Source organism: Genypterus blacodes, unplaced genomic scaffold (assembly GCF_046128005.1).
Source record: "Genypterus blacodes isolate CSIRO-AG114 ecotype Tasmania unplaced genomic scaffold, CSIRO-AGI_Gbla_v1 ptg000067l_1, whole genome shotgun sequence".
NCBI classification, from domain to species: Eukaryota; Metazoa; Chordata; class Actinopteri; order Ophidiiformes; family Ophidiidae; genus Genypterus; species Genypterus blacodes.
The window spans coordinates 10,924,631-10,952,565 of record NW_027466879.1 but is presented as its reverse complement, the minus strand read 5'-3'; the positions used below and the strand labels follow the sequence as shown (position 1 = coordinate 10,952,565).

General features: G+C 41.7%; 1 protein-coding gene across 2 annotated transcripts; it reads right to left on the bottom strand.

Moving 5' to 3' along the window:
* Positions 1–3: 3 nt before the first annotated feature.
* Positions 4–27,816, bottom strand: LOC143004523 (multiple C2 and transmembrane domain-containing protein 2-like). Of its 2 annotated transcripts, XM_076155474.1 has the most exons (23): positions 27,674–27,816; positions 21,801–22,353; positions 18,779–18,829; positions 17,601–17,709; positions 15,010–15,152; positions 14,588–14,664; positions 14,221–14,335; positions 14,051–14,083; positions 12,943–13,116; positions 12,421–12,551; positions 11,889–12,075; positions 11,617–11,710; positions 11,427–11,529; positions 11,215–11,317; positions 10,975–11,076; positions 10,226–10,300; positions 9,888–10,007; positions 7,004–7,117; positions 5,947–5,988; positions 3,749–3,858; positions 3,027–3,136; positions 2,386–2,483; positions 4–1,057 (listed from the first exon to the last, which is right to left on the bottom strand). In XM_076155474.1, exons 2-23 carry the CDS (start codon positions 22,308–22,310, stop codon positions 995–997), a joined length of 2,664 nt encoding a protein of 887 aa, XP_076011589.1. In that variant the 5' UTR covers positions 22,311–22,353; positions 27,674–27,816; the 3' UTR covers positions 4–994. The 2 variants fall into 2 exon arrangements, with proteins under 2 accessions (XP_076011589.1, XP_076011590.1); XM_076155475.1 differs by lacking the exon at positions 14,051–14,083.
* Positions 27,817–27,935: the final 119 nt, after the last annotated feature.

The window sequence follows — 27,935 nt, the reverse complement described above, 5'->3', positions numbered from 1 at the left end:
GGAATGACAGAAACAAAGCCTTCATCAGTGATTGTAATGAATTAATTAACCCTAGTGTGCACAGATTTGGTCCAATCCCAGCTTCACAGCAAAGAGTAAAACTTTAAAAGAAAAGTTAATCGGATATTTACACAGGCACTCATCTTTTGCATGTAAAATGATTACCTCATCATGGTAGAATAACTCTGTCAGTACTATGCAGTAGATATTATGTATATAAAGTATAAAGACATTGTCCCTCTCTGAAGCTCATTCTGTGTAATAATCCCATCCATAGTTTGGGCTCCTGGCTTTCTACACGCTGCTGCCGGTGATTCCATTGACTTAGGAACTTTCAATAACTGTTACAAATATTCATGAATATTGCCAAAGCACCAAAGACTCCCCCTCAAAAACAAAGCCAAATGACTCCAAGTGATGCTGCATTATATAATAATATCATTCATATTCACCACTGGACAGGATGCTGTCCTGTTTGTAAAAGAGATCAAACGTTTCATATCTAACAACGCAAATAAAAAAAGAAAAGAAATCCAAATACACATTTAGCACTAGATAAAGTGGTTTGACAAAGGTTCCACGTCACACACTCGCATATGCACAAGCGCACACACTCCTGGCCTATAAAATGAAGCAGCATTTGACTTGAACAATGAAAGAATGTACTGTACATGGATATATGTACGTAGAAATCCATACAATCTTTGGATATTACAAAAAAGGATATAGTGCTGCACGAATACACGTCAGTAAAGTAATGCAATGACCGATGACCTCTCAAAGTGACTCTTTGGTGGAAAGACGCTGAAAGTGCTGGTTGATGTGAGCGGAGCTGAACCACGTCACCACCGCTGGGTTCACACCTTCCGCACGAACCCAGAGCGACAGAGGGCGTCTCTATAGACGTTTCTATAGCTTACGCCTTCTCTGCAAACTTCATTCCTTGGATATGAAGCCCACAAACTGCATCTGGTCCAGTGTGTTTGTGCTGCATCTATGAGATCTTCTTCTTCTTCACTGAGCACAGGGCCTTGCTGCCCCTCTCGCTGTACTGAACCTGCACACACACACAAATGAAGAAGCGGGGTCACTCTCTTCACTCAAGCTCTTCTTCTAAAGTCCTGCTTAAGACTCTGGCGTACAGCGGGGTCACACCATGTAACACGACTGACGGGAGAGGACAGAGACGGAGACAGAGACAGCAGGCTGAGGACGCTGAACACGTCCATAGTCAATATTCAAGCAGCATTCCATTTGGTGTAATTGTGGTTGTTTTTGTGCGACGGTGTTTTTTCTGTTCATTGCATTTTACAATTGTGGAGAAAAAATTAAATAATTGGAAAACAAATTTCACACAGTTTTTGAAAATCATGGTACTGCCCCACTGGGGTAAAGATGAATATCAACCATTTACTGACAGCGTTTTTTTTAAATCTATATTATTGTTATCTATTTCCCTTTTTTGTATCACTCCTTTACTTAAGTAACCCGGAATGAACATGAAATAAATGAATGGGCTCCTGTATCACAATATACACACTGTCAAACCTGTAGCCCAAACACACACACACCCTCCCCCGACTCCTCTATACCTGTAACTGTGATCAACTCTGTGCAAACCAAAATGTTTTCGTATCATTTCCATTATTAAACTTCTGTACGGTTGTCCCGCCACATTCCAAAAATGCTGATTCCTAATGAACGGAAGGTGCAACACAGGTGCAAGTATCAATCTCCTCTCACCTTCCAGTCCTTTTATTTGATTGTGAAGTTAATTTAAAAGTGCAATTAGACAAAATGAGAGCGGTCTAAAGGCGAATGGAAGGAAAAAGGTAGAGAAAGAACGAGAGGGAGAGCAAAGAATGACAAGAGAAAGTGGTGTGATGGGAATGAAAAGAGAGGAGAAAAAGAGAAGACTGCAAATTAGTGGTGAGCGATTTGTACTTATTGTGTTTTTATGGGCCTAGAGTAAGAGAATATTGTCACTGTCCACCATGAGCACAACACCATCCAACAGAGACACAGAGAGACACAGAGAGAGAGAGAGAGAGAGAGAGAGAGAGAGAGAGAGAGATGATGTTGATTATGCCGCAGTTGATATTTAGCTTTTTCTGCGAGGAGTTCATACGGGAGACAGCGGCAGCGTCTCCTCCTCCTGCAGCATGGGAACAGCCGCCGCTCTAAAAGCTGCTAAGCGGGCGAGACCTCCACCAGGATATATCGCCACCAAAACACAACAGAAATTATACAGGCGGCGTAATTACACAGATGAAGCTAATTATACAGACACGGGGCGAAGAATGCCTGGGAGTCGTTTTAGGAACGTGCAAAGCTGGGAGGCTCTGGGATTTGAGCTTCCTGGCCGCGTGATCCAGCCGGGCTTACCTTCTGCACATCTGACGGCACCCTCGACAGGAAATCAAGCAGCTCATTGTTGTCGACGCTGTACGGGTTCCGTAATTTCTTGGTGAATTTATTGATACCTAAAACATAAATTCACACCAACACATAATTAAAGCAAGTCTCTTGTGGCTGCGCTCCATCTCTGTTTTCACACAAACAAATGCCCGCGGCGGAGGACACTGTGGGTCCAGGACGTGTACCTGCTAGATTCTTGTAGCGGCATTTAAAAAAAAAAAAAAAAACGTGCTCATCCTCTCAACAGAGAAGAGAAGGTTTCGGGTCACGCAGCATCATAACAAACAAAGAAGTAACACAAGAAGTAAATGATGACGAGGTCGCGAGGAAGGTCGTGGGCAAGAAAGTGAAGCAATAAGAAACAATAAGAGCTTTAGAGAGGAGACACGGTGGAAAAAGAAGTGGACTTGATTACGCACGCATGCACGCACGCACGCACACACACACACACACAGAGTTGACAGATGCGTTGATGTGTTGACACACACACACACACACAGAGTTGACAGATGCGTTGATGTGTTGACAAACACACACACACACACACACACACACACACACACACACACACACACACACACACAGTTGACAGATGCGTTGACACTCACCCCATATTAACACAATGTAGCGTATGGGCACGTAGTATGTGATGACTGTGACAATGAGAAAGAGCAGCAAGGCCAGACTGGACAGGAATGGCACAGACCAGTTGAAGGTGCTGATGGGTTAAGATCAGAAACAGCGGTAAAATTAAAATAATGAATAATCAACATCTGGGGAAGAAGCCATTAAACTGTGGAGTGGACCTGAATCTAGGTCATTTGTGTAATTGATTAGTTAATATTGCAGGATAGAGCTTTAATCAGATGTAATACACCAGTTGGTTCCAGAGCAGGTGGAGTGAGCTTGAATTTGATGCATCTAGTTTGCGCATCATTCTTAGAGATTGTTGTTTCTGTCTCTTTACAACCACGCTTAGAACAAATGACACTCACTTTCCCTTGGCTTGTTCAGCCTTGAAGGAGGGATGAGTGTCCTTGATGTTTAAGAAATTCAGCACTTGAGGAAGATATTAACTCCATCACAGGTTGAATGGTCTCTCATTTTAAGAACATTGACGCTCAAGGACATTTTCTTTCATTTATGCAGAGTGTGTGTACAAGACAAACACTCGCTACACGTGTGTTTCAACACGAGAACATAATGGCCATCCATTCTAAACATACTGACAATTAACGCCAAAAGAACCAGGAACGGGGAGTGTGTGCGACTGACATGAACGTAGGGAGTGGTACTGAGTAGTAATTTAGAGTGGATCTTTCATTCTTACTTCTTAATCCTCTCCCCGACGCAGGCGATCTCTCCCAGCACGGTTTGCACGGTGACGATGGTTTCCTGGACCATGTGGATTTTATCCATCAGTCCTTTCCTTTCCGACTCCTACAGCAGCAAACGACACAGCAGCAGTTATCAAAACAGAAGGTCCACACACACACCATCCATGACCAAGGCTGCGTGGTTACATTCACTGTATGCAGCAGGATAACAAGATGGAATTCATTGGGATTTTATTAGGGAATTCTCCTGAAGGGAAACTGGATCATTTCAGTACACAAGGAAGCATAAAGAGCAAAGAGAGAGCATGCTTATGAATAAAAAGGCAATAAAGGGCACAAATCGAAGAAAGAAAGAATGAATCCACCTGATTCTAAAGGATGGGAAACTGTATGTATGAAAATTTACATGGAAGGAAGGAAGATTTGTTAGGATGCACTGCTATGTTTGTACTCTGCACTGCTATGTTTGTACTCTGCCCTGCTATGTTTGTACTCTGCACTGCTATGTTTGTACTCTGCCCAATGATTCCTTTACTTTGGCACTTTAAATTGAAGTATCTTGATTTAGGTTTGTTTCATTTAGTGCTCAAGTGTAAAATACCAAGCACTTACAAATGTGTTTGCCCAGACTGATTTCTGACACATCCAATACCACAGGTTTGATCCCTGCGACAATAACTGTGTGTGCAAAGGTCTGCCCAAGTCCTGGGATAAGACAGCTTTAGAGCAGACAGCTTTGGCAGAGTGAGGATATAAATGCGGATCATTGGACAGAGAGCAAAGCTAAGACATTTTGGGGCTTTTGGGGTGAAAGCTCTACGGAACGGGACTGTTAAGAGATGAGGAACTGCGTTTCAGCTGCAGCTGTTCTCAGACTCGTCCGTGTCCCACGAGGCCCGGAGGACATGAAAGTAAACAGAGGAGACCAGACACTCTGAGGGTCTCCAGACTTCAGACAGAGATGCGGCCCTGTCTCCACATCAAACACATGGGGAATGAAGGAGGAGGCGGGGGTGCTTGGACTAAAGAGCTGCGGTCTGCGGGGACGGTGGGGTTGTGCGGGTGCTTGTCGGGGGAGTGTTTACTCGTCTTTGTCACTGTGTGCTCTCTGTGATATGTGTTTGCTTGTGTATGGAAGCACAGAGGGACTGCTGGCACAACGCCGTCCACATGATGAGGACGAGCCTGGGAAACGCAGACACGGCTGTGTTCGGCTCTGTGTGAATGTTGTGGGGATGGAACCTGTGATATTCCAGATGGCCAGTGATGTAATGCCTATAGGTGGGTGAGAATATTCTGGTTTAAAATCCCCTTCAGCTCATCCAATTAGTTTGTATTCAATTAAATGTTCTTTCATTGAACCTACGTACATGAACTGGAGGTGTCATTTAAACACATACGCAGTTTATTTACACCTTCTTAAAAGTTTACATTAATCTGCCAACATTTTCCCAAAATGTCTCATGACTGTAAGCTCATTGTCACTTCAAATGCATTCTTCAATAAAAACATGAAACAAAAAATTACTCCTACTACTACTAGTAATAAGAATAAAATAATAATAATCTGCCTTTTATTTCAATGCGGACAATACTCCATTGTACTGCAAGTACTTAACGGTTTCACCTCAGCCGAGTATCTGCCTCCACTAATCCACCACAGCTCCAGGGTCACGTTCCCACTGAACGCAGGATGAGAACCACTCTACATTCAGCTGAAACGGGCCCAGCCAGATATTTACTATAAACTGCTGTCATTGTTAAGAAAATACTTCACTGCTTAAAAGCATTGTAACACTTCCAAAATGAAGTTTCAACATGAGCTTTCAAACAGCATGTCTAAGTGCTGTCATTAGTTCTATATTGATGTGATTTTATGGCGTGTTAAATGGAGGGATTTTTCCAAATGCGGCAGAACAATTTCTCCACCCCTTTATTTGCATATGAATGTGGTGTGACATGTGGAAATGGGTCGGCGAGGTCTTCATTAAAGCTAAATGTCTTTGGTAACCTCTTGTTTACAAAAACACAGCGAGTGGTTGGCAGGAATTAAAATACATGAAAGGGTTTAGTAGCAAATAGAGGGCTTAACACAGAACCACGGATCACAGATAAAAACCTTTGTCAACATGTAGAAATAAGCGCACCTTCTCCTCTTAATCACACGGAAACACACACACACACACGCATACCTTCTCGTCATCCTCGTCCTCATCCGCAAAGTCCATATTGTCCTGAAAAAGAAATGAAGCATAGAGGTGAGAAACCAGTCTGAACACTTCTGAGGGAGACGCGCTGTGTTAACTTGGCGTCGTCATGGTACACTCTTGACCCTGAGGTGACCCTCAGCACAAACAGAGACCCCAAGGTCATGCTTGAGGCCCCGGGGACAGAGCTGAGTGCATGACTAGCTGAGGACATGGTCACACTATTCACTCTCACTAATCTAATGACTCTTATCAAATATTGTTAAATATTAAAATGACAACATTTGCTGATTGATGACAATGATTACAACTTGCACTAAAAACAGCATAGGCTTCAGCAAGTAACAAGCCTCCACCTTCAAAACTAAAACATCTTTCAATAAGAACATTTAAGGCAGTATAAAATGAATTGATGTTAGAAAATTCCTCATAATTTCCTTAACAATCTCTTGATTTTGTTTTTAATGTCACATAAAGATTTAGTTCTAGTTTGCAAGAAGCATATACTGTAAGTAATGTGTCATTTTAAATAAAGGGTCGGTCATATGCATACAGTAAGTGCTATAATGACGATCACAGCATTCCTGGAAAAATGCAAAAAGATAAAACTGAATCTTTTGGCTCTTTCTCCAGATAAATTTACAGGGAGTGGATAAGACGGAAATAATGGTAAATTTTAGGGTGTTTAAAGTAGAGCACTAGAAACTTAATTGTCACCAAATCAAAACAAGACGGGGCCCAAAGATCAAAGGAAGCAGGAGCTGAGATGAGAACAGATGGAGATGAAGGTGCAGACGGCACAGCTCATTAAGTCCACCTTAAGTGTTACAGTATTTTAGTCTCTAGTTGTCCAAAAAGCAGATTACCGAGACCGACGTCTAGCTACCGCAGTGGGTTGCTATGGAAACAAATCAGTATTTAATTACCAGAAAACATGTGGTTGAGCCAGTGATTTTTTTCCTCCCAAAACAAAGAGTAGAATAGAACAGTGTGATGTTAGAGCGATTAATAACAGAGGATGGACGAGCTGCCGTGGACTCACCAGGTCCTGACTGGTGCGACCGGAGCCCATTTGGACGTACTTCCACGAGATGAGCAGGAGCAGGAAGAAGGGCAGCATGTAAAACTCGAAGAACCACACTGTCACGACAAACACCTGCTGGCACACGACCACAGAGGTCAGAGGTCAGGGGAGTCTCAAACAGTGGGAGGGCTGAGGGATAAAAACAAACTGCTATTCATTAAGTGACTTCCAAGACATCTTCAATGGTTTGTGAAGCCCCACCAGCTAAAGGTCGATCCGATCTGTTATTGATTACATACGCAGTGGTCAAGTTGATGAAGGCGACCGCGCCGCCATCAAAGCCTGGCTTCTTACAAACCGGATTTCTTAACGCACTGTGAGGGGCGAACACCCAGCTGGACAGCCTGGCCCTCCACCCCCTGCATATGCATTGACATTAGGCCACTTAAGTCTAATTGCGTGGCCTCTCTCATCTTGCGTACATTAAAGCCGTCCACACCATTCAGTGCAGCCACGGGGCGTTTGTGTGCGAATATGTCACGAGCTAATGAAATGGCCCTTGTGATGCACATTCCACCTGTGCGAGCCTCAGGTATACTGGATAAAGGGATGAAGAAATATGGCTTGCGATGTCTGGATTGCTCGGCTAAATGGAACTATAAAATAATCTTGTCTCTGAGGCGGCCGCGGCCAAAATGGCGCCATGCCAAAAGGCGTAGGGTGGGTTTACATGTTTTTATATGCTAATAAAAACAGAAGTGAACATCTGGTAAAGACATCACTCTCCTCCGTGGCACCAACGGACATAAAAGATGGCAAATCCCCCCCCACCACCACCAACATCGGCTTTAATGTACAAAAAGCTGTGGTCTGTGTGTTATCACAAGCCAAATCGGGGCCTGGGAGAGGAGATGAAACCTATTCCTCGCTGAAAGGGTTATGTTTTATTAGCGGGGACTTTGCCATGACTGGAGAGCCGGGATAGATGGAAAGCCAAGTCACGCTTTGGTGGAAATGTATACGCAGCCCATAAAGATTGTGATAATTGCAGCCCATTTCATCTTGAGAGGCATTACATGGCCTTCGACAGCAAAAGAGCTCTGGAAACACAATCTAGATTCACAGAGAATAAAAAATAAAAGGCTACCTAATGTTGGCAAAGCTACTGAACCAGACGGGGGGGACATTTTCAAAATGCAGCAGGAATTACACGCTAAAGCTTGGAGGAAGGCTAACATGGCACAATGTTAATTTTAACTATTTATGTGTTTAAAGCTTGAAACTAATTTGTAATAATCTACTCAAAACTACTGATCACTGTGTTGCTCGCCTAAATAGAGACATGCATGTATCAGATATTATTCATTTGAAAGGAAAATACAGAACTTTCTGAGGAGCTTTCAGTTACTTAAGCAGAATTTGATATTTCTTCTACTTGCTAACTGGGCTCACCTGTACATCTCACCATGTTCTATAGGAAATTAAATAAATTCTCTCTGTGAGCTGGTTAGCACAAAATACAGAGAGTACCTGTGTCTCACCGGGCCGACCGGCACTAACCACCAACTGTAACAAACAGCAATCAGTCTCCTGTCATGCAGAGTGAAGCTATGATTCATCTCTTCTGAGGAGATTTAAGATGGTATTATTTCTTCTCACTGTAGCCCTGAACATGCAGGAGATATTGGTGTGAAAATGTGAGTACAGATGGTGCCGTCTTCCCAACACTGAAAAGCAGCAGGAGAATGTGTGTACACGTGTAAATCTGTGTGCTTGTTCCTACTTGTTTGATTTGCACTCGAATGCGCCTGAACTGTCAAACAAAGCAGCAATAATCCCACAATAATAACAATCAACTCCATATACAGTATAACAGTAAAAAAAATTCAGCGAAATATTCATATTAGCATGGTTAGTTTTTCCTTTCAAAATAAAATATCAATAATAATTCATAATTCTAGGCTTCAAATAAGCATGAATGGTCTTTCATGAGCACATTTGATGTGGTTTTCCATTTCCACTCCATTTGGATTCTAGTCAATATTAATACATTGTCACTTCTTTCAGAAAGTCAACAGATCTTCACTCATGATATAAAATCACCACTCAGTTAGAATACCAAAAATACCAACACTTGTATACACACAAATAACAGCTCTGTATTGTGTCCGCCCCCTCCCCCCTCCATTTTATTTCAACAAATTGAACAAACAAATACTATTGGCTGGCAAGCCTCAGTTCCTTAGCAGCCCCCTAAAGAACACCCTTTAATACTCAGTAAACCTTTAGTGCCATCTACAGGACGGTAGCTGTAAAAACAAAAGGAACTTTGCATGACCCTGGTTGCATACATTGTTAATGCAGGACTTGCTGTAAGCACATTGATCAAGCTCAATCTGTGAGGGAATCAAAGATCAGAAACTACCATGAACTTATATTTGATCATACAGCAGTTTGAGGCGGGAAGGCAACTCTACTGTTTCTGTCTTCACACTTGCTAAACACTTGAGCCGTGGCAGCGTGGACAATCAGCCCTATCTCTGAAGAGCCTTTTAATTGGACTTCTGTCTGCATAATGGGGACTAAATCCAACAGCACAAATTGGACAGAGGGTTAATAAGTTGTCAGGGAAGTGGAACAAAAATAGACTCCATCTCATCTCCACTGGGACTCTGCTCTCTGCAGCTGAGCTTTTAACACTGCATCCACGAGACGAGCTACACCGAAACCCGTCCACTCAAACACACGGCCAAGGCTGAGCCGTTGTTTCAGCGGAGCTGATTAAAATTCTCGCTAGGAGAGTTCAAGTGCGGGTTGGACAAACTGCAGTTGTCTTCCACAGCTTGGAGGGAAAAGAGGAAAATGCAGATAAGTGTGTTTGTAAGCATTTAAAACACTTCACCACAAAGGCCATCACGCTCCTCTGAATGCTCTCCCACTGGAAGCAGCTTTTGATGTACTGCAAGGTAGACATGATCGCCTTGGAAATTGCCTGAACGCGCGACAAATTCCTGGCCAGAGCCTGAAACACAGATTACATGCATGAAAAATATATAAATATAATAACTTAAGGCATAGTAAACCAATCAGCCATTATTTCAAATCCTATTCTACTCTAAAATTGGTTAGCAAGTTGTGAGGAAAAAAACTGTACATCAATTTGTATCTAATTATCAATTTCTGAAATGAATATGCCACAGACATGGACAACACCGTGATGAGATCATAGGGGCATCAAACCTTTTTGGAAAACTTTGGATTATCCTCCATGAACCTTTTCTCTTTGGGGTCAAACGTTCTTATACTGGCTTTGACCTAGTGAAGAAAAAAAACTTGTTCAAGAACGCAGAAAGAAATCCCATAGGTATGAGGTATGTACAGATACACATTATGTACAATATACAGAGCAGCGCTGTGACAAATAGGCAAAACAGTTCTGATGGAAATATTCTAGCCAGTGCTGAAATGCTTTAATCTGGTTTCAAACTGAAAGTGTGTATTGCATCCAACTATTCAACAGTCTTATGGTTTGAGAATATCCAAAGATTACCCACAATCATCTAGTAGGGCTGTGACGATTAATTGATTTCAATCGACTCATCAATTAAAAAATAATTAACAAACCAAGATGGACAAATACATGCAAGTACATATGTAACTTTATCAATGTACCTCTGTAACTATATATCAACTATGATCAAAATAATCAGTAGATCAATCGATACTCAATATAATCGACAATTACAGCCCAATCATCAACTGCTATTAGTTCCATTGTTAAATATTTGCTTTCTACTGCGTGCCAGTAGGCTTAAGAGTTATTAGCTGTTTGGAGAAAAAACGAGGTCCATCTGTTGTGGGAGTTGGATTTGTGTTCACACTGTGTCCTGGGCTGGTGCCTTACAGATGGCCATATCTGTGAGGATTTACTCATCTGTGACAGCCAACACACTCTGATGTCCTCATTGCAAGCCGAACCTCTAACTTACAGGGTTAAAAATAACATCCAGTTCCAGAGTGATGCTCCCCTTGGCCAGGGCACCTAAATCGGCTTTTTTCATCGCGTAGGCAATCGCCTGTTTGCTGCGGATCTGTGGGATACAAAAGGTATCAGGCACTGAACCAAGCAATCAACCTGACGATCAGTCATCAGTCCTGAGTGTTAACACCAACTTCATTTTCAATACATATTGTCTGCATGGTTAAGTCTTAGTGAGGAAGTAGCATACTGAAAGAAGTGGAATGGCAATTTTTCCCAGGAAGTCTGGTGGCTTGTCTCCATCTTCATCAAAGATGGTCACCTCCAGGACATCATGAATGTCTTTGATGGGACTACAGAGACAGACAAGGAGGCCAAATACATCATCATCATGCAGTCTTCACAACAAAACAAGAATAGTCACATTTTCTGTGTGCTACTTTGAAAAGGATTCAAACTCACAAAGTAAATACTTCATTCCATTCAGGGTTCAGGCTCTTATAGACTGTATGGGTCTGCAGTCTGTCATTTCCAACTTCCAACACACAGAACGGATCACTTTTGCCTACAAAAAAAACCACTGTCAGGCTCCTTACCATTACTTCAGTAACTTGCAGTAATATTTGTAATTACTTTCCAGAATGTGAAGTACCATTTAAATCAGCAGAAGGTAAATCTGTAGCCCTCAGAAGTTTGACTTGAAGGAAACCAACATCATGGATGTCCTTCAGGGACCTTTTCAAACTCTGAGTGACAGAAAGCAGACAAGAACTGTAAGCAAACCGTGTTTGGAAATATGTTCAATGAAATTTCACATCCATAGCAAATAAAAGTCAATTTGCACATCGTAATTAAAGATGTCAAAATCCAAGTAGAAACATTTGTGTATAAGTGAAGCACTTAAAATAAGAACAGTGTACTGACATATTTGTCCATGTGCATCTCTCGATCATTGGACTCATCAAGTGGCGCGTCACTGAGGTCGGAGATGGAGATGCCACTGCATACGGTGCGTTTGAGGAGAAAGACCAACTGCCCTTTACCCTGGTCCAACAACTGTGTAAACACCTGCCTCTCATTCATAGGGACCGTAGACAGGTCTACCTCATACCTAAACACAGAAAAGTGGTTATTTAAACCCATTTCCAATACCACCATCCTGTTTTAAGAATGTAAGCATTCTACCAATCTACTTTACCATGTCTTGTTTCAACATACCGACACTCAAGTCAGTTTCATTATTGTAAACATATTACCAAATTCTTGATACACAGGTAGTTTTTGTCTTGGTTGAGAAATTAAGACATTTAGGGCAAAACAACAGACGCAAATACAGTACATTTGTAAATGAATGAATGAATGAAGTGAGGATTTTCATGGTATTAACATTGAAGGCACATACTGTACATGCACAAACAAAAAGGCTTCAAAGGGTTCCAACTATAAGGAGACTCACGATTCCAAACAGTCCTCAGTCTTCCGCCCTTCCTTGGAGCAGAGCTCCACCTCCAGGATGGTTGGAAGATCCAAGTACAGGTTAAAGGTGAACCTCTCTCTCCACTGAGGATTGGCCATTTTGCAATGGTTCTGAAAATAAAAACAGAAGATTGTGGCATTCAACTCTTAACACTGAAAGAAGCCATTCAGTGAATAAAGTCCAAGAAATTATTGCTGGTCTTAATTTCCTGGGTATGTTGTAATGATAACAAGGCTTTTTACATGTGGATGACAGAAAACATGCACATTTATACGGATCCAGACAACCGTAACAACTCATTTTAAAGTTAAAGTGACTGATTAAGGAGCAGAACTTGTTTTTGGCATCTAGGTTAGATTTCCCAACGATATATCATCTACATGTGAATACTGTGCTGTTAAGCAGCTGAAGACAGACATTTCCATTAGCACACAAAATTGATGGAAAGAGATGCGAGGAAAAGGAAAAGGTCAGAGGACCAGTTAGTCATCAATCCAGTACCTTGCTTTTATATCGTTGCTCTCCCAGTCTGAAGCGGACGAAGTACTGACCTCCCTGACTGTCCACTGGCAGCTTCTGACCTCCGATCAGAGTCACAACCACTACAGAGCTCCACAACTGATTCTTTCTCAAAGTTTCCGCCAGGCGTTGAGTTGGAGAAAAATCCCCAGATTGCTGCAGGAGATTCAAGAGAAGAGATCAGAAAATATAGAAAAATGTTATACAAATATAACACAACCACATAATTCTGCAGCTTAACCATTGAAATCTGGGCTGATATCATTGCAACTCCAGTCTACTTGTACTCTACCTCAGGGTCCATGTATAAGGTTCAACAACAATAGTAGGGATAACACAAGCTTCCTCCCTTCTCTCTATCTCTCTCTCCCCTCTTTCCCCTCTTTCTAGATAAAAAAATGATCTCCAAAATATCCTACACCTGTATGCACAATGTCATGTTCAATGTCTGCTTCAATAAAAACAAATTGCAAAAAAAAAAAAGAAATCTTGGCTGATTTGACAGAAACAAAAACAGGTTGGACAGGAAATTAAGTACTGGGAGAATCTAGTTGAAATTTGAGATGTTCTAACTGAGCACTCTGGACATGATAATCCTCTCCATGCCAGGCAGAATGCTTATAAAGCCAGTTCCACTTATCTAGAAGAAATACAATGTCAACCTTCACTTCTGTGGAGTAGACTGGACAAAGCTGGACTAGAGTGTTAGGCAGCAACTCTACCTTATAAAATATAGAGGCAGACTGTAAGATACAGTAATAAGAGACAAAGGAAAAATAAAACACATTGAGCTGAAGCTGCTCTGCTTTCAATTAACACCCCACACTGAATGTATTTTTGCCATACAACAAAAGCATCTGAAGTAGTAACAGAAGTGGACGTGTTATTGTTGGGGCAACAAGTGAGGTTACGTGCTCAGCATACTGGGAAATTGAACTGGCGTTATTTGTAGTAGTTTTGGTAGCGCGCTGCATGGAGGCACCTGCATGCAACATATTCTATCATATACTTACGTCCCCTTTTTTATATGTGGCAGGTGTCTGTAGAATGCCAAGTCTATTAAATATTACTGCTGGGAAACATGCCTTACCCTTAAACTTCGTTTCCCTTTTTGGAGCCACCGCTGTCAAGCGCAGCATGCATGTTAGGTTCAAAACAAAGCAATACTGTGGTTAGTAGGACATTCAACATTATTTGGAAATGGTACGTATGACCCTTCTCCTATAAAACATGCAGAGAACACATGGCGGCTTCCCATACAGTGCCTCTCTTGCTGTCTCCCTCTCTAAGCGACAGACTCATGTCCACCAAGATGACGCCCATGTCTTCTTCCAGGCTGTTCGGGTCGTCCAAGCACAGAGACAGCTCATTGAGCCTGAAATGAAAGCAGCAAGTTTTACCTTAGATAAAAGTCACACAGCTCTAGCTCAGAGGGCAGCTTTTGATGTGGTCGGGCTGGGAGGGTGGCTGGATTGGTCGATGGGACCACAGCGGAGAGAACAGTGAGGGTTGATACAGTATAGGTAGAGTGCATGTTCACATATCAAACTGCCACTACACGCATCACAACATGCTCACTCACCCTTATAAAATGCATCAGCACCTCAACGCTCACTACTGTACTCACTTGTCAGTCCCCAGATCACTCAGGAGGAGACTGGCGGAGCCCATGAAGTCATCGCTTGTCAGATCCCGGTCGTATACCTGTGTCATGTCAAACACAAATACACTTATCACACAGAGCATTATGGAAACAGCTGATGGTATGGTTGATGGTTGCGTGATCTGCTGTTGAGCTCTTGGGTTTTCTAATGCAGCATCTCGTACTGTATGTTAAACCTTACATCTTCTTACCTTCAACAAAGTTTTATTAGGATGGGTACTTAAATTACCCATAAAACAACAAACACAGAGAAGAATCAAAAATTTTGTTGCAGTGGATTTCATTTGCAATAGATTAAACGGGTCCGACAGTAACGGTTTCTCTGATCTTAAGGCAATGAACCTCTGTCACAATGTTTGACTGATAAAGAAGAACAGGGACATTACCTTGATGTACAGTCTTTGGTTCAGATCCTTCACCGGTATAGTGAATGTCTCGTTCCATATGGGGTTGAGGTTTTTGTTAACCACTTTGCTTTTGTAGAAGGTTTTCCCATCCATTTTGAATTTCACATATGGGTCACTAGTGCCTGTAAATGAAGGGCAGGAGACAACCACTCAGTTCTGTATTTTGTTGAATTTGTTCTTCATATTGACACTGCTTATAATGACCAAACTGCCAGAGTGTCTTTCTAGATGACACCTTGCTGTTAATGGTTGCCTCTGGGGGTGACAACAATTGCAAGGCCATCTTGCAAAGTGGAAGTGAAATCTTTAGAAAAACATTCCTATAGCTGGAGGGACTTAATTTGAACAATTTAAACAGTGCCCCCTGCTGGCAACCTGCCTGCTCTGAAACCAAGGTGACAGTTGACAACAAAAACAAATCCTCAATTTGTCTTAACAACGAACCAAACCCATTAAACACTCCTTAATATTCTGAATTGATTAAATAGTCGTAGATTCAGTGATTTTGCAGATGCTTGAGATCCTTGAAGATCACTGATTGGATAATTGTTTTGTTATGGTTTGATTGTTACAGAATATTCAGAATGGTGTAGCATCTCTAAAGAAATGTAATCAACCCTTCAGTTTCCTAAGGGGTTGGCATTAAGTTAAGTGGGCCGTTTGTCCTTCTTTCTCAAATCAAATATGGTAATTTGCAAAGGAGAAGAACAAAGTGATGGGGCAGGAAGTATGCCCCACAAAAGACCCTCACGAAAACAGCTTCCAAACTCCCATTTTCTAATATCAAAGCCAAGGTTTTAAGAAAGCCATTAACCAAGAAAACAAATAAAGAAATAAGGATGATATGATTAAGACCATAACTTGAACGACTGTTCTGGCCCAAAGACCTGCATGCGCTACTGCCTTAAGTCACATAGAGGATGTGGTTTTCTCTCCACAACTGATTTCACCACCATTTCCTGAATCAATAAACAATCAGGTTCCTGCTTCCACTGTGCAAGAAATAGAAGTTGTGACAGAGCTTTTACAGTGTTCTCTTTCCACGTTGTACAAGTTATTTAACTAGAGGTACAAAGTCTGTGTGTGTGTGCGTGGGTAACTGTAAAAGGGAATTAAGTGTTTCAATTTCATAATTCTAATTTATTCTGGTGACTTTCATATTTCTAAATCTCATGTCTTGAGTTTGATCCTGACTTGACTCCAGGACAAATGAAATGCAGAGCACGTTGCTTGGGTTAGGATGTTCTACAAATTCACCAGCAGAGGGCAGCATGTCGTAGAACATAAAGGAGGAACATAGTAGTAGTACATACATGGTTGCTCCTGCTTCTGCATGATTTTGCCAATTACAACAATAAGGAAGACCATCAATCAATTATATTCAATCCCATTGTCCACCACACAACAGCTGGCAGTACACTGTATGCTAAGTGTTCTTACCTCATCTGATCAAACAGAACCAATAAATGGTGGCTTATTAAGTAAAGCCCTAATGGTGTTAACAATAATGCAATATTCCACCAGGCCAGTGACGCTCCACTTCATCTTCATATCATATTTACACTAAGTGAGGCTGTGTAAATAAGAAGGCCGGGCCAGGAAAACAGTCTGAGGCACATGCCTGGCTAGGTGAATGGCCTGGTGTAATGAATACTGGGTGGGGCGCAGACAGGTTCTAATATGCTGTGTGGAATCCTGCTCTGGCTGTTGTAGGAGCTCCATAGCTAACCTGACACTCTGCCGCTATAGTGTCTTTAACATGGTGTGTAAACACAGAGACGATCCTGGGCCTTGTTAACCTGCCAAGGCCAAACACAAACTGAGGCCAGTCTATGCAGGAAAACACACACAGTTGGAGGACACGTTCATACAGGGTCACTTTTGTTGAAACCTGAACGCTTGTGATGAGATGAGGCCTCATAACAGTAGTCATACATACTCACTGGGAGAACAATCATATGCTGTATTAGCTAAATAATATATTGTGCAATTGCCAAATACCATTGTGAAGGTCACAATACACAGTACATAACAGTATTTGTAGTAAAAGAAAAACAATGCATACAAAGACACCATAGGCAGCTACACAGCTGTATGTACATAAAGTATTTAGTTGTCAAATGTCAATCACAAGAACAGAACGTACAGGATTGGATTAGTAATTGTGCACCTTGAAAACTATTTATTCTGTTCTACAATGCTCACCTAGGTCAGTTCTCATGATAGGGGGAAATTGGTGAAACTCACACGGCTGTAGTTCTCTTCCCTTTTGTTCTTGTTTACCTGTCATACCTGCTGCTGCACCAACACTGTTTTCGCACTCTCCATCCTAACTACTGTATATAGTATGTTATATGATTGTTGTGTGTGTGTCAAAGCTATTTCTTTCTTACTTCTTCTTCTTTACAGTACATCTACAATTGGTTGGTGCAATACGTTGTCTCAGCTTCACTACAGCAGCATCCTTTTGCATGCATTAGTTTACATTTAGGTTAACTTCATCAGTAACAGTAGTGGTTGTGCGTTTGTGTTTGTGTTTGGTAATTGCAGTAGTAATATGAGCCTCTTACCACCGCGATCCCTGATGACCAGGTTGCACCCCTCCTTCAGGTTTATGGTGAGGAGGAAGGACCTAGAGAGACCACCGACACTGTCCGCTGTCTCACTGTCCATCTCAGTCTGCGCACACACCAACACATAATTATTGTAACTTTTACAGTGCTTTCTCACAGTGCCTGCACATTACATGCTGGTAGTTTTTACTCATTGCAGGAAAACACGAGGTGGACACTTGTTTTTGCCAGCTTACGTGCTAATGCCATCCATTTGGTACCAAAAGTTGAGGTTAAAAACCTTTTTGTTTTTGGTTAGTTGCTGAAATAGAAATGAAACAGTGTTGTCCATGTCTTCCTGTCTGAAAGACACAAGGCTCTAGAGTTGAGACCAAATAACATAATTCTGACATGGGACACAGTCGTGACTCATTATAGTAATTCACCTGTGCTTGTCCATAATGTCAAAAATATGTGCAGTGAAGGTCCAGTCCGTTAATGTTACACTGGCTGCTATAGGCTTCAACCCAAACAACATCACTTACTGGAGCTCATATTTCTATCAAACATCATTCATATTTTTCATATTAATTAGTTGTTTACATGTTGGAACTGAGGTGTATACTTCTAATCATACACCATTGTGAATTGATGAGGGTTGCTTGCGTTAACGTTTGTATCTAGAATATCAAAAGCCCTCATTATGCAAGACTGTTTCTGTTCCTGCAATGGATTTAGAAGAAGTCAGTACTAAGCCTCTACACAAACACAGAGGCTCTCAGTGAATTAACGCTGGCCTACTGGAATCACCAAACCCAGCAGCCTCACCCTGAACTGGCCCAACACATGCTATTACACACTGAAAGGCCTGAAGTCCCATCATGCTCAGGAAACAATCCAATAATCTGGAATTGAACTGTGATAAAAGTGTGTCAGGCAAAGCACAATGCTGTTCTCGACACAATAAAGAAAAGATACTACAGCTACAGTCTGACCACGATGTCAAAGGTAAACAAGCCCACCTCAACACTCTTCATTAACACTGTGCGTTTCCAGAGAGGTCATTCACATTAAACTCATTAAATTATTTTTAAGAGTAAACCCATAACTATTGTTCTGAGAATGTAATTGAACTGGTTGCTACTGGCTGACTGTATCTAAACACATGCATCTGGAATGGAATGTTAAGTACTTACACCACGGTTGTCTGTGTCTTTTAATTCAGTGTTGTTGAACTCCTGGTTGTCCTGGTGCAGAGGCAGAGACAAAGACACATACTTTACAAGAATCAATAAGTGGAATTGAATAAAAGGAAGTTATGCAAAGAAAAAATGGTGATGATGAAACTCTGGACATGTTCCAGAGTGCTGAACCGCTGAACATTGAGCCTCTGATCTCGCTGGCAATTCTAACACCAGACCAAAGCCCATTATTGGAAATTCCCTTATCCCAGGGACTCGAGAGTTTAAAGCAGAGAACAGAGCAAAGAATAAAGGAATTAGTATTTCTGCTCACCTCTCCCCTGCTGATGAGTTCAGAGTAACTTCTGCAATGTGGCAGTATGTTAAGCAGTTACTAACCCTGTTGCATACTCTTGCTTTTGTAAGTCTTCCTTGTTTTGATCAAATACTGTTTCAATACTATGATGAAGTAAAGTAAAAATAAATAGTGTCATTAATGAGTTTGTTCTTTTTGAATAAATGTATGATGCATTTAGTTTGAAGCACGTCCTTGACAAATAACAACATCTGACCGGGCTCTTGGGGTTCTACCTCATTCCATATCATCTGAAAGGCTCAGACGTTACAGGTGATTTAAAGGGACCTTCTAGACTTTAACGGGATTCTTCAGATTACATTCAGATTAGTGGTCTTGGGGAGCACTAGTCCGCAGGTGAAAACAACCGTGTGCAGGCCGCAGTATTTCAGGAATGCAGAGAATGAGGGCTCTCCTGTTGTGAAAAAATGTGTGTGAATTTCACTTACAGGTTTCCACTCCATTTCACGGTCACAGCAATTCCAAAACAAAATCAGCAAAGAAAGTGTGACTGTGAATACTTTCGCCAACAATATTTTGCCTAAGAGCAGCACTGCAGCACAAACTACATACGTTTTCAACACACAAACATGTAAGAACTAAAGCTAATTCATCTTATTCATTTACATGATTTGCAGCATGAAATATTCCCATATTCTTGTTGATTGAAATAAGAAGATGAGAGACGATTTTTGGTGTGTATTGTTAAAACACACCGGCTGCACTCCAAGTTTTAAGGATCATTTTCAGTGAGTGGACTTTATTAGGCAATAATTGGTTGGCTCTTTGAGATCCCGGTGTGACTCTCTGAGCAAGTGAGTGGATGTTGAAAAGGTCTGACATACTGTTTCTTAAACTAAGTTCCCATTTTGCACACATTTCGCAAGGTGTTTTCAGTTGTCACAGTGAGACAGACCATCAAAGGGCATGTTGGAGAAAGCACACGGATCACATTTAACATTTACTGTCATGGTTCTGCAACGCAGCAAGTCATCTGCCCTGGAAAGGAGCCAATGTGAACAAAATGTCATTTCTCTCTCCTCTGAATGCTGGTATCAGTGTTTATCAGCCACTAAAACAGACTTTTCCTCCACGAAAACCTTTGATATTAAGACATAACTGCAGAAATCAGATGTCTGATTTCAGTCTGTATCTCAACCAATCTTACACACGCCGTATTAACACAAAGTATTCAGTTGTCAACTGTCAATCACAAGAACAGTACACAATGGGTCACCAACTAGCAGTGAACATGTTGCTCTGCCATCCTGCTGCGTCTATAAACTAACAATGATATAGTGTCTCTCTTATTAATACACAGTAGACAACAAGTCAATCTGTAAATCAATATGCATGTTCTAATCCATGCATGTTTTTCTTGGCGCGGTAGCCCTTTTGTTTGTATTTGGATTTAAGTTTGTACCTTTGTCTTTGGGCAGAGCCAACAACACAGTTTGTCTAACAATCTAGTTTTGTGTATTTGTCTGCTTTTGTAATGTGTTCCCTGGGAGTCACTGATCGTTTCTCTTCACACAAGGACAACACCTCTGGTAGAAGAACTCGTCTTTTAGTGTTCCTTTGGTACATTAATGATTTGCCACGTCAGCCTGTCCTCCCTAAAAAGATTACAAAATAAGCTGCATAAAAGTCGACAATAAAAAAAGTCAGTTCCTCTTTATAGCTTGTTTTTACAGGTAGGTGTAAAAACCAACGTGTGAGAAGATGGGCGTGTATTCACCCGCATCTTGCTCTACTTGTTGCAATATTTGTTTTCATATTTCCAAGACCTAGACCTGGAAAATTACCCAGATATTTCCCGTACATGTTCAGAGCATGAAGGAATGCTGGTGTGTTCATTTAAACCTGAACTGTGGCAAAGTTGCTTCAGCAGAAATAATGTGTGGATAGAGAATCAGTTTTGAAAACATGACTGACAAAAATAAAGACGGTGTGTGTTCCGAATTAAATTTCTCAAGAATTACATGAATTCCTTAATCTTCACTCTAAACAAAGGAAACAATAATATTGATTTTTGTCAGGCTAATGTGAGCACATGGCAAATATTACCATGTCAGTCCAAATCCTACACTCAAATAGTCATGGTGGGAGTGTGTCACGTCGTGATGTGGCAAAAATGTGAGGGGATTGAAACTGGGTAACATGGCAGTAAACAGTGCACAGACGGCCGGTGTTGGTCTGGTGCTGACAGCCTGAATTGTTTTTGGGAGTTACTTCATGTGTAAAGAGCACACTCACTTAGCAGAGCCTGTGCAAACACACCCCACACCTGATAGTGTCCAATTAACCCTGTGCTTTCTGTCTTTCACAAACATCATCTCTAACTATTTGTAATAGAAAGACAACATGTAGTATGATGGACTATATTGTCATACTAACACCAAATATAACACCTGACAGAGAGGAGCATCAAACAAGCAAACGTGACAAAACAAAGACGAAACCAAGGAAGAAGAAGTCTTTTCTTATAATATCAATGTAAACTTCAATGACACAAAACCGAATGGCACAGAGCAGTTAAGTAAACCTAATCTAATTAACAGAAACCAAATCTAAGGACTAATTCGTTCTGGCAGGTCAGATAGTTGCTTGCCAAACTATACTAATTTTGAGGATTGATGTTGGTTAATAACTAATGCAATGCTCTATATGCAGCCTGTGTACCTGTGAGCTGTCTGGGGAAAGCTCCATAGTATCTGGACTGCTCACAGCCGTCATCTCTGGCAGCCGCAGCTCCTCGGCCTCCATTCTCCTGGTAGGTATGTAGATCGATTCTGAGGGCCGCTTGTCCTCACAGAGGCTGATAAAAGACTCATCGGAGGAAGCTCTGTGTAAGCCGTCTTTAGGCACCTGCAGTCTGTGCTCACTCCTCCTACTTGCTCCACTATCTCCATTTGACCAGCCACTCCCCCCTCTGTGGTTCAGGGTGGGTGTAGAGCAGTTGCTGTAACTCGGAGCGTTGCGCTGTGGAAGCAGCACACTGGAGGAGTGTGCGGCTGTGTCCTCTGCCGCGGCCCTCAAGTCAGGAACAGAGGAGAACATCCGGCGGTCCGTGGCCTGTTCAATCTCAAGCGTCTTTTTGCTGGGCTTGAGCTTGCGCCGTGTCATGCTGGTCAGCAGGGGGCGCGCTCTGCAGCGCAGCTGACGCAGTAGACTCGGCTTCTTGGATTCCATGATGGGCGGGAGGTTCACTTTGTGCCTAACACATCACTGACCACTGCAGAAAAAGACAAAACAGAGTCACAGTCAGTCGTACTGTACATTTATAGACATCTATCCTCCTCTGCCTCATATTGATGCTGTTCTGTTCGTTCAAAAGGGAGAAGGGAGGGAGAATTGTGTTGAATGACTCCATTTATTTCTTCTGGTGGGCGGAAATCAACTGTTGCTAAGCTGCTGCAACAAATGTGGTAAACTGCAGCCATCAGACAGCAGCATATGGAACTGGAGGAAATTACCTTATAATACGTCCAACCCTAATACCCTGGAATTATGATAAGTGATACTTTAAGTGCAACACTCCCATGTTGCAGACGGATAAATAAAGTGGACACATTCAGCATCGAGGCCAAATGAGGCTCTAATGTTTGGAAAGGCTGTCCTTCAACCACATGTCACCAGCCTGCTGAGGTGTCCCTGAGCAAGACAGTTCATCCAAAGCATCTGAGAAGGAGTTACAGTACACACCACTATTATTATTATTATGTATTAAGTATTATTCAAACATGTGCAGACAGGTGTCCCCATTGTTGCAAGACATGATTACACATTCCAGACCGGATACACCATCTTTATATAACAGATTGAATTTAACACGCTTTTCATGCCGCAGGCAACACAAAGACAAGTATTTGAATGGCTGCATAAATAAACAACTGCAAACTGCAACTAGTTACAGCCGTCACACTGTGCTGATGGTTAAATGAACGTGTAGCCTTGTCTTCTTGTACAGCTGTGTACAGTGATGTGGAGTGACGTGTATGTGTGTGCATTCCTGCTAGGTTGTCGATTTTTACGCAGTATACAAAGCCCAAAGTGACTAACAGATCTGTGCTTGAAAGGAAAAGAGTGGGAGGACAAACCCAGTGTGTGAGTGCGGTGTGTCATCTCTGCATCATCTCTGCACCCGCTCAGGGTCTAACGGCCAAACCCTGACTTTGAAGAGCAACAGCAGCGTAAGCCTCATGGTAACTTCAGACTTTGGTCATGGGTCACAGTTAATGACAAATACATGTCATGTTATCAGCTAGCGGGCATGGTTACAGGTCAAGGACCGACCACCGCTCTGAACACACAAAACCCCCTTGAATACGTCAGATGGTTGAGATTTGGGAACTATAGAAACATGGTTTGAAATTCCTGTCTCAGTGCCTCAGAATGAGACAGCAGCTCTGACATGCTAATATAATCCTGCACATAATCAAGAGCTGTCCTGGAGCCAAACTGCACAGCTACAGAGGAGAAGTATGGTGATGGTTTTTAAAATCTGAAAACACTCATCCTGTTTGTAACATCTAGTTTAGAGAGAAAAACCCCAAAGTAAAGATAAAGCAAAGATCAATCACCTAGATTCAGAATTCTCTAGCCTGACCTAAATATGAGGATTATATGACAGACCACAAAAACAGTGGGAGAGCGAGAGCGAGAGCGAGAGAGAGGTGAGAGAGAAAATACACTCAAACTACAACTTTTGTTATTGTCTACCAATACATTGACTAAAACGATAAATGAAATTTGGAAATTTGATTAAACTACTATTTCAATTGACAAGCATGACAATAGGTCTTATCCATGTAGCACTTTCTGGGATTTAATCAGAAAAGTTCCCCAAATCAACTCAAGTCTTGGAACCTCTACCCTCTCTAAATCCAGACCCTTCAAACTATCAATAATGAACTCCGACTGAATAAGACGATTAGGCGATTATCTTAACAGCTCTGTTCTAAGTCACAAAGTCAACAGCCAGAAGGTGCAGGCCCTGGTCATGTGCCCTTGGTGAACAAAGCATTTAGACAGTGTGTAAACACAGAATCGAGTGTTCAACATACAAGAGCTGGCACGAGAGTTTAAACAGGCAAACAATCACGAAGGCCCGACAGCTGGATGATCCATAAATTTCAGTTAACCTGCACGAGACAATGGGGTTAAGCCTGATTTCAATAGGTCTAAGGAAACATACTATGCAGTGTGAGGTATAGTGTAAGGCAGACATGCTGCAGTAATGTTGGTGGAACATGTGCAAAGTCAGATGTATGTATCAAGCATGATGTATGAATAAATAGCAGGGCGTGTCCAGTCAAGTGGAATATACAGCTCAGTCTCATGAGATGCTGTGGACCTAATTTAAGGAAGCTCTAATGAAGGGAGGCATCTCCTAATAATCCCATATGGTCTAACTGTCTGCCCACACTGACTCATCCTGAGAGCAGGGACATGTGCTGTCCTGACTGTTGATGTTAGTAGATTTATAAAGACAGCCAGATGTTTCTCTCTCTTAAATGTCTACTGGTGGGCTCACATCATATATTATCATTGATTTTTGTTTTGAACTTTAACCTGCAGTCCTGACATAGTTTTTGTTAACGCCATATGCATATGGAAAATACACACCAGAACTGTAAACCTCACTTCCATTGTACGTCACTGGGGTGAAATTTCAGATCAAATCACGTTTTTGCACAATAAATATGCAAGAACTGCTCATGGACTGATGACAAACATTGTAGGGCGGTTGCTGGTCCATCTGTAAAAGGCAAAGGAGCCACCCCTCCCTTCCCAAAGTGGTACGGTCCTAATACAGACTCCAGGAAGGTTGGAAAAATCAATACTTCACAGGAACTTCCTAAGCTCCCACTTCACAGTGCGGAAGCTGTAACTACTGGGTGTGAAACCAGCAGAAACAAGCTTTCTTTTCATGTTGCTATATTATTTACACCAATGTTATTTATTCCTTCAGCACCAACATAAATTCCACAGAGGCTCTGAGAAATATCTGTAACTACAATCTAATACACATGTGTGTCAAAAATAATCGTGGCTTGTAAAGGATAAATTGCTAACATTCTGATTGGTCTTTATATCTAAAACTGACCTCTGACTTGATCACCTGAGACACATGATTGCATGATTATACTGATTGTCCTCACGTGTATTTGCTACACACTTAACAGCACACATCTATGGTATGAGAAGAAGTAAAGGTGGCAGCTGGTCCAGTTCAAGGAGAGCCTGGCATCCATCCATCCATCCTCCAGACAGCCTTGTCTGTCTAACCTCACTTGCGTCACATTTTGGTAATTTCTTTTGACTGTGTTATGTACAAAGAAATCAATAACACCAAGTCTGAGATCAGGGTGTGTGAGGAAAGAAACCTAGAGTGATAATGGATGGAAAATACACTGCAAAGGGAAGGCAAGTGTTAGGAAGACGAGGAGGTAAAATGTGCAATCTGTGCTTCAGTGTAAGGGAGGGAGAAATCACCAGAGAGGGAACTATTCAAATACAGAGTTTTTAAGCTTGGGAAAATTAAATACACAATGAGGTGACACACTGATAAGGTTTAGCACACACAATACCCATTCTTATCTTACTTTACAAATCTACAGGCTGTGCCAGACTAAAGGGTTTTTGTGTGTTTGTTGTTTCTGAATCTGAAGACTACATGAAAGAATTCTCCTTTATGCATTCGTTTGCTACAGGATGTGATGATGTGATGTTTGAACGGGTTTCCCTCCATTTCCCTTTTTATCTCTCAGTCGGAACGATGTGAAGTGCACCTACTGTGTGTCTGCACCTATGGGACTAACAGCACTGATGTCATCTGAACCTCCAGGGTCATATTGTCACGTCATGTCTCCATGACTGGCTGTGCTTTGGCACCGTTGCTTTTTTCTTTTTCACCTAATTCACATGTGTATCACATATCTTTGTTGTTTATTTTCCTTTTCATCCCCTATGTGTCTCCAAAATGTTTCATAACCACATGCTAATTGTCATGTCAAATGCTTTCTTCAATAAAAAATATCCAGCAAAAAAATCCAGGCAGCACAATGGACACCTGTAATCTGAAAAAAACTGTTTTTAAAAAATATGGACCAATACTAGACTAGATATAGCATGGGTTTGATCAAATACACACACGACACACACCCCTTTGGCAAACAGATTATTGATTCTATGAATAACAAAGGCAAATACTCTGCGTTCTTGTAAATATTGAAAGAACTACTGGGCAGTGCATCTCAGTCTCTATAGGGGAAGATGTGATGACAATCGCAAACTCAAATGAAGGGGGAAACAATGAAAGTCTGACAAATTATGCGACTTTCGATTTGTACCGAGACATTAGCTGAAACATTTAGTTTTGGTTAATGTTAATTAGTTAATTAGTGTCTCAGCCAGTGTTAGGACAGATGAGAGAGCAAGCTGATACATGTACCTATGAGTGTTTGGAAACAGTGTCTGTCTTGCATATTTGTACATTCGTTCCAAAATGAGGTCATCACCAACTTAAAAAAACACCAACTTCATGTCTGAGAGGTATTAGGTTTAGATACAGGTTTGTTGTTGATACGGTTAACACACCCTTACACAGATGCTTTCTCTAAATTATCGAGCTGGGAATGAGGAACTTCAAGTAAAAACGTATCCTAACAATGTGGATGAAAAAATGTTTTTGTGTGTCAAATTGAGTAACAGCATCACAGCCCTGTCTTGTCAGAACAAGACAAGATGCCATTTCCTGAAACTATTGCGGATTGCGGTTCTCACACACAAGATGACTAAAGAGGAGAAAAAAAGACTTACTTCACTGCAGAAGGCAACCACACAGACACACACACACACTCTGCCACAGACTAAAACGTTCACATGTCTGGAAGCTCTTGAATACACTGCACCTACATTACCATGATTCTTAAGTAGGCTCAACCCTGATAAACTATGTCAGTAAATACCAATACTGATGTAGTGAACACCCACTGCTTGAGGATAAAGTGAAAGTATGGGCAGCAAATGCCTCTTTAAACGAGGATTTACGTGTGCGTATTATTATAAGGCTTTCTAAACCTAACCTTTTGTAGCAGGTTTCAGAATGTGTGGTCAGTGATTTCGCCATTTCAGATTGTGTTTTTCTAATTAGTCCTGAACGCGACATAATGCGCCATTTCCAGCGCAGAAAAAGAAGAGAGAAGGAAATATAACTACAACTACATCTGATTGGTTAAAATGTGTTCTGACCCTTTGGCAACTAAGTATCGCAACTTCTCAAACGTCTATTTTTGTAAACAGTATGCAATATTGTGGTTTTAAGTTCCTCAAAAATGAATGATTTGACACCGGTGCAGCATTAATTGGTCACGGACACAGTTCAAAGCAGCGCGGGTAGGAGTGTGTATGTGAAGTACCTCAGCAACCAAACACACACACGAGAGACGAGAGATAACCACGACGTTGGCCGAGTCAAGCTAATAAATCGGCGGCGTCGTGACCTCACCTGCCCGCCAGGTGACATGTTTAAAAAACAAAATGGACTTTACCTTTTCTTTGACGGTCGGAACATTCCCCTGCGGCTCTCATTCAGCACATGGCCGCGGACAGCGCTGGTCTGAGCCGCAGAGAGCCTCGGCACTGAAAGTAATTTGACTTCCTCCTCCTCTCCTCCACGCACACAGCATCAGTGGCAAGCTGCACACAAACACACACGCGCACACGCGCACACACAACCATGTATACGGAACCGGAAGTTTCAAAATAAAACGTGTATACTTTTCTATCCAGCACGGATGTACAGGAAAACAC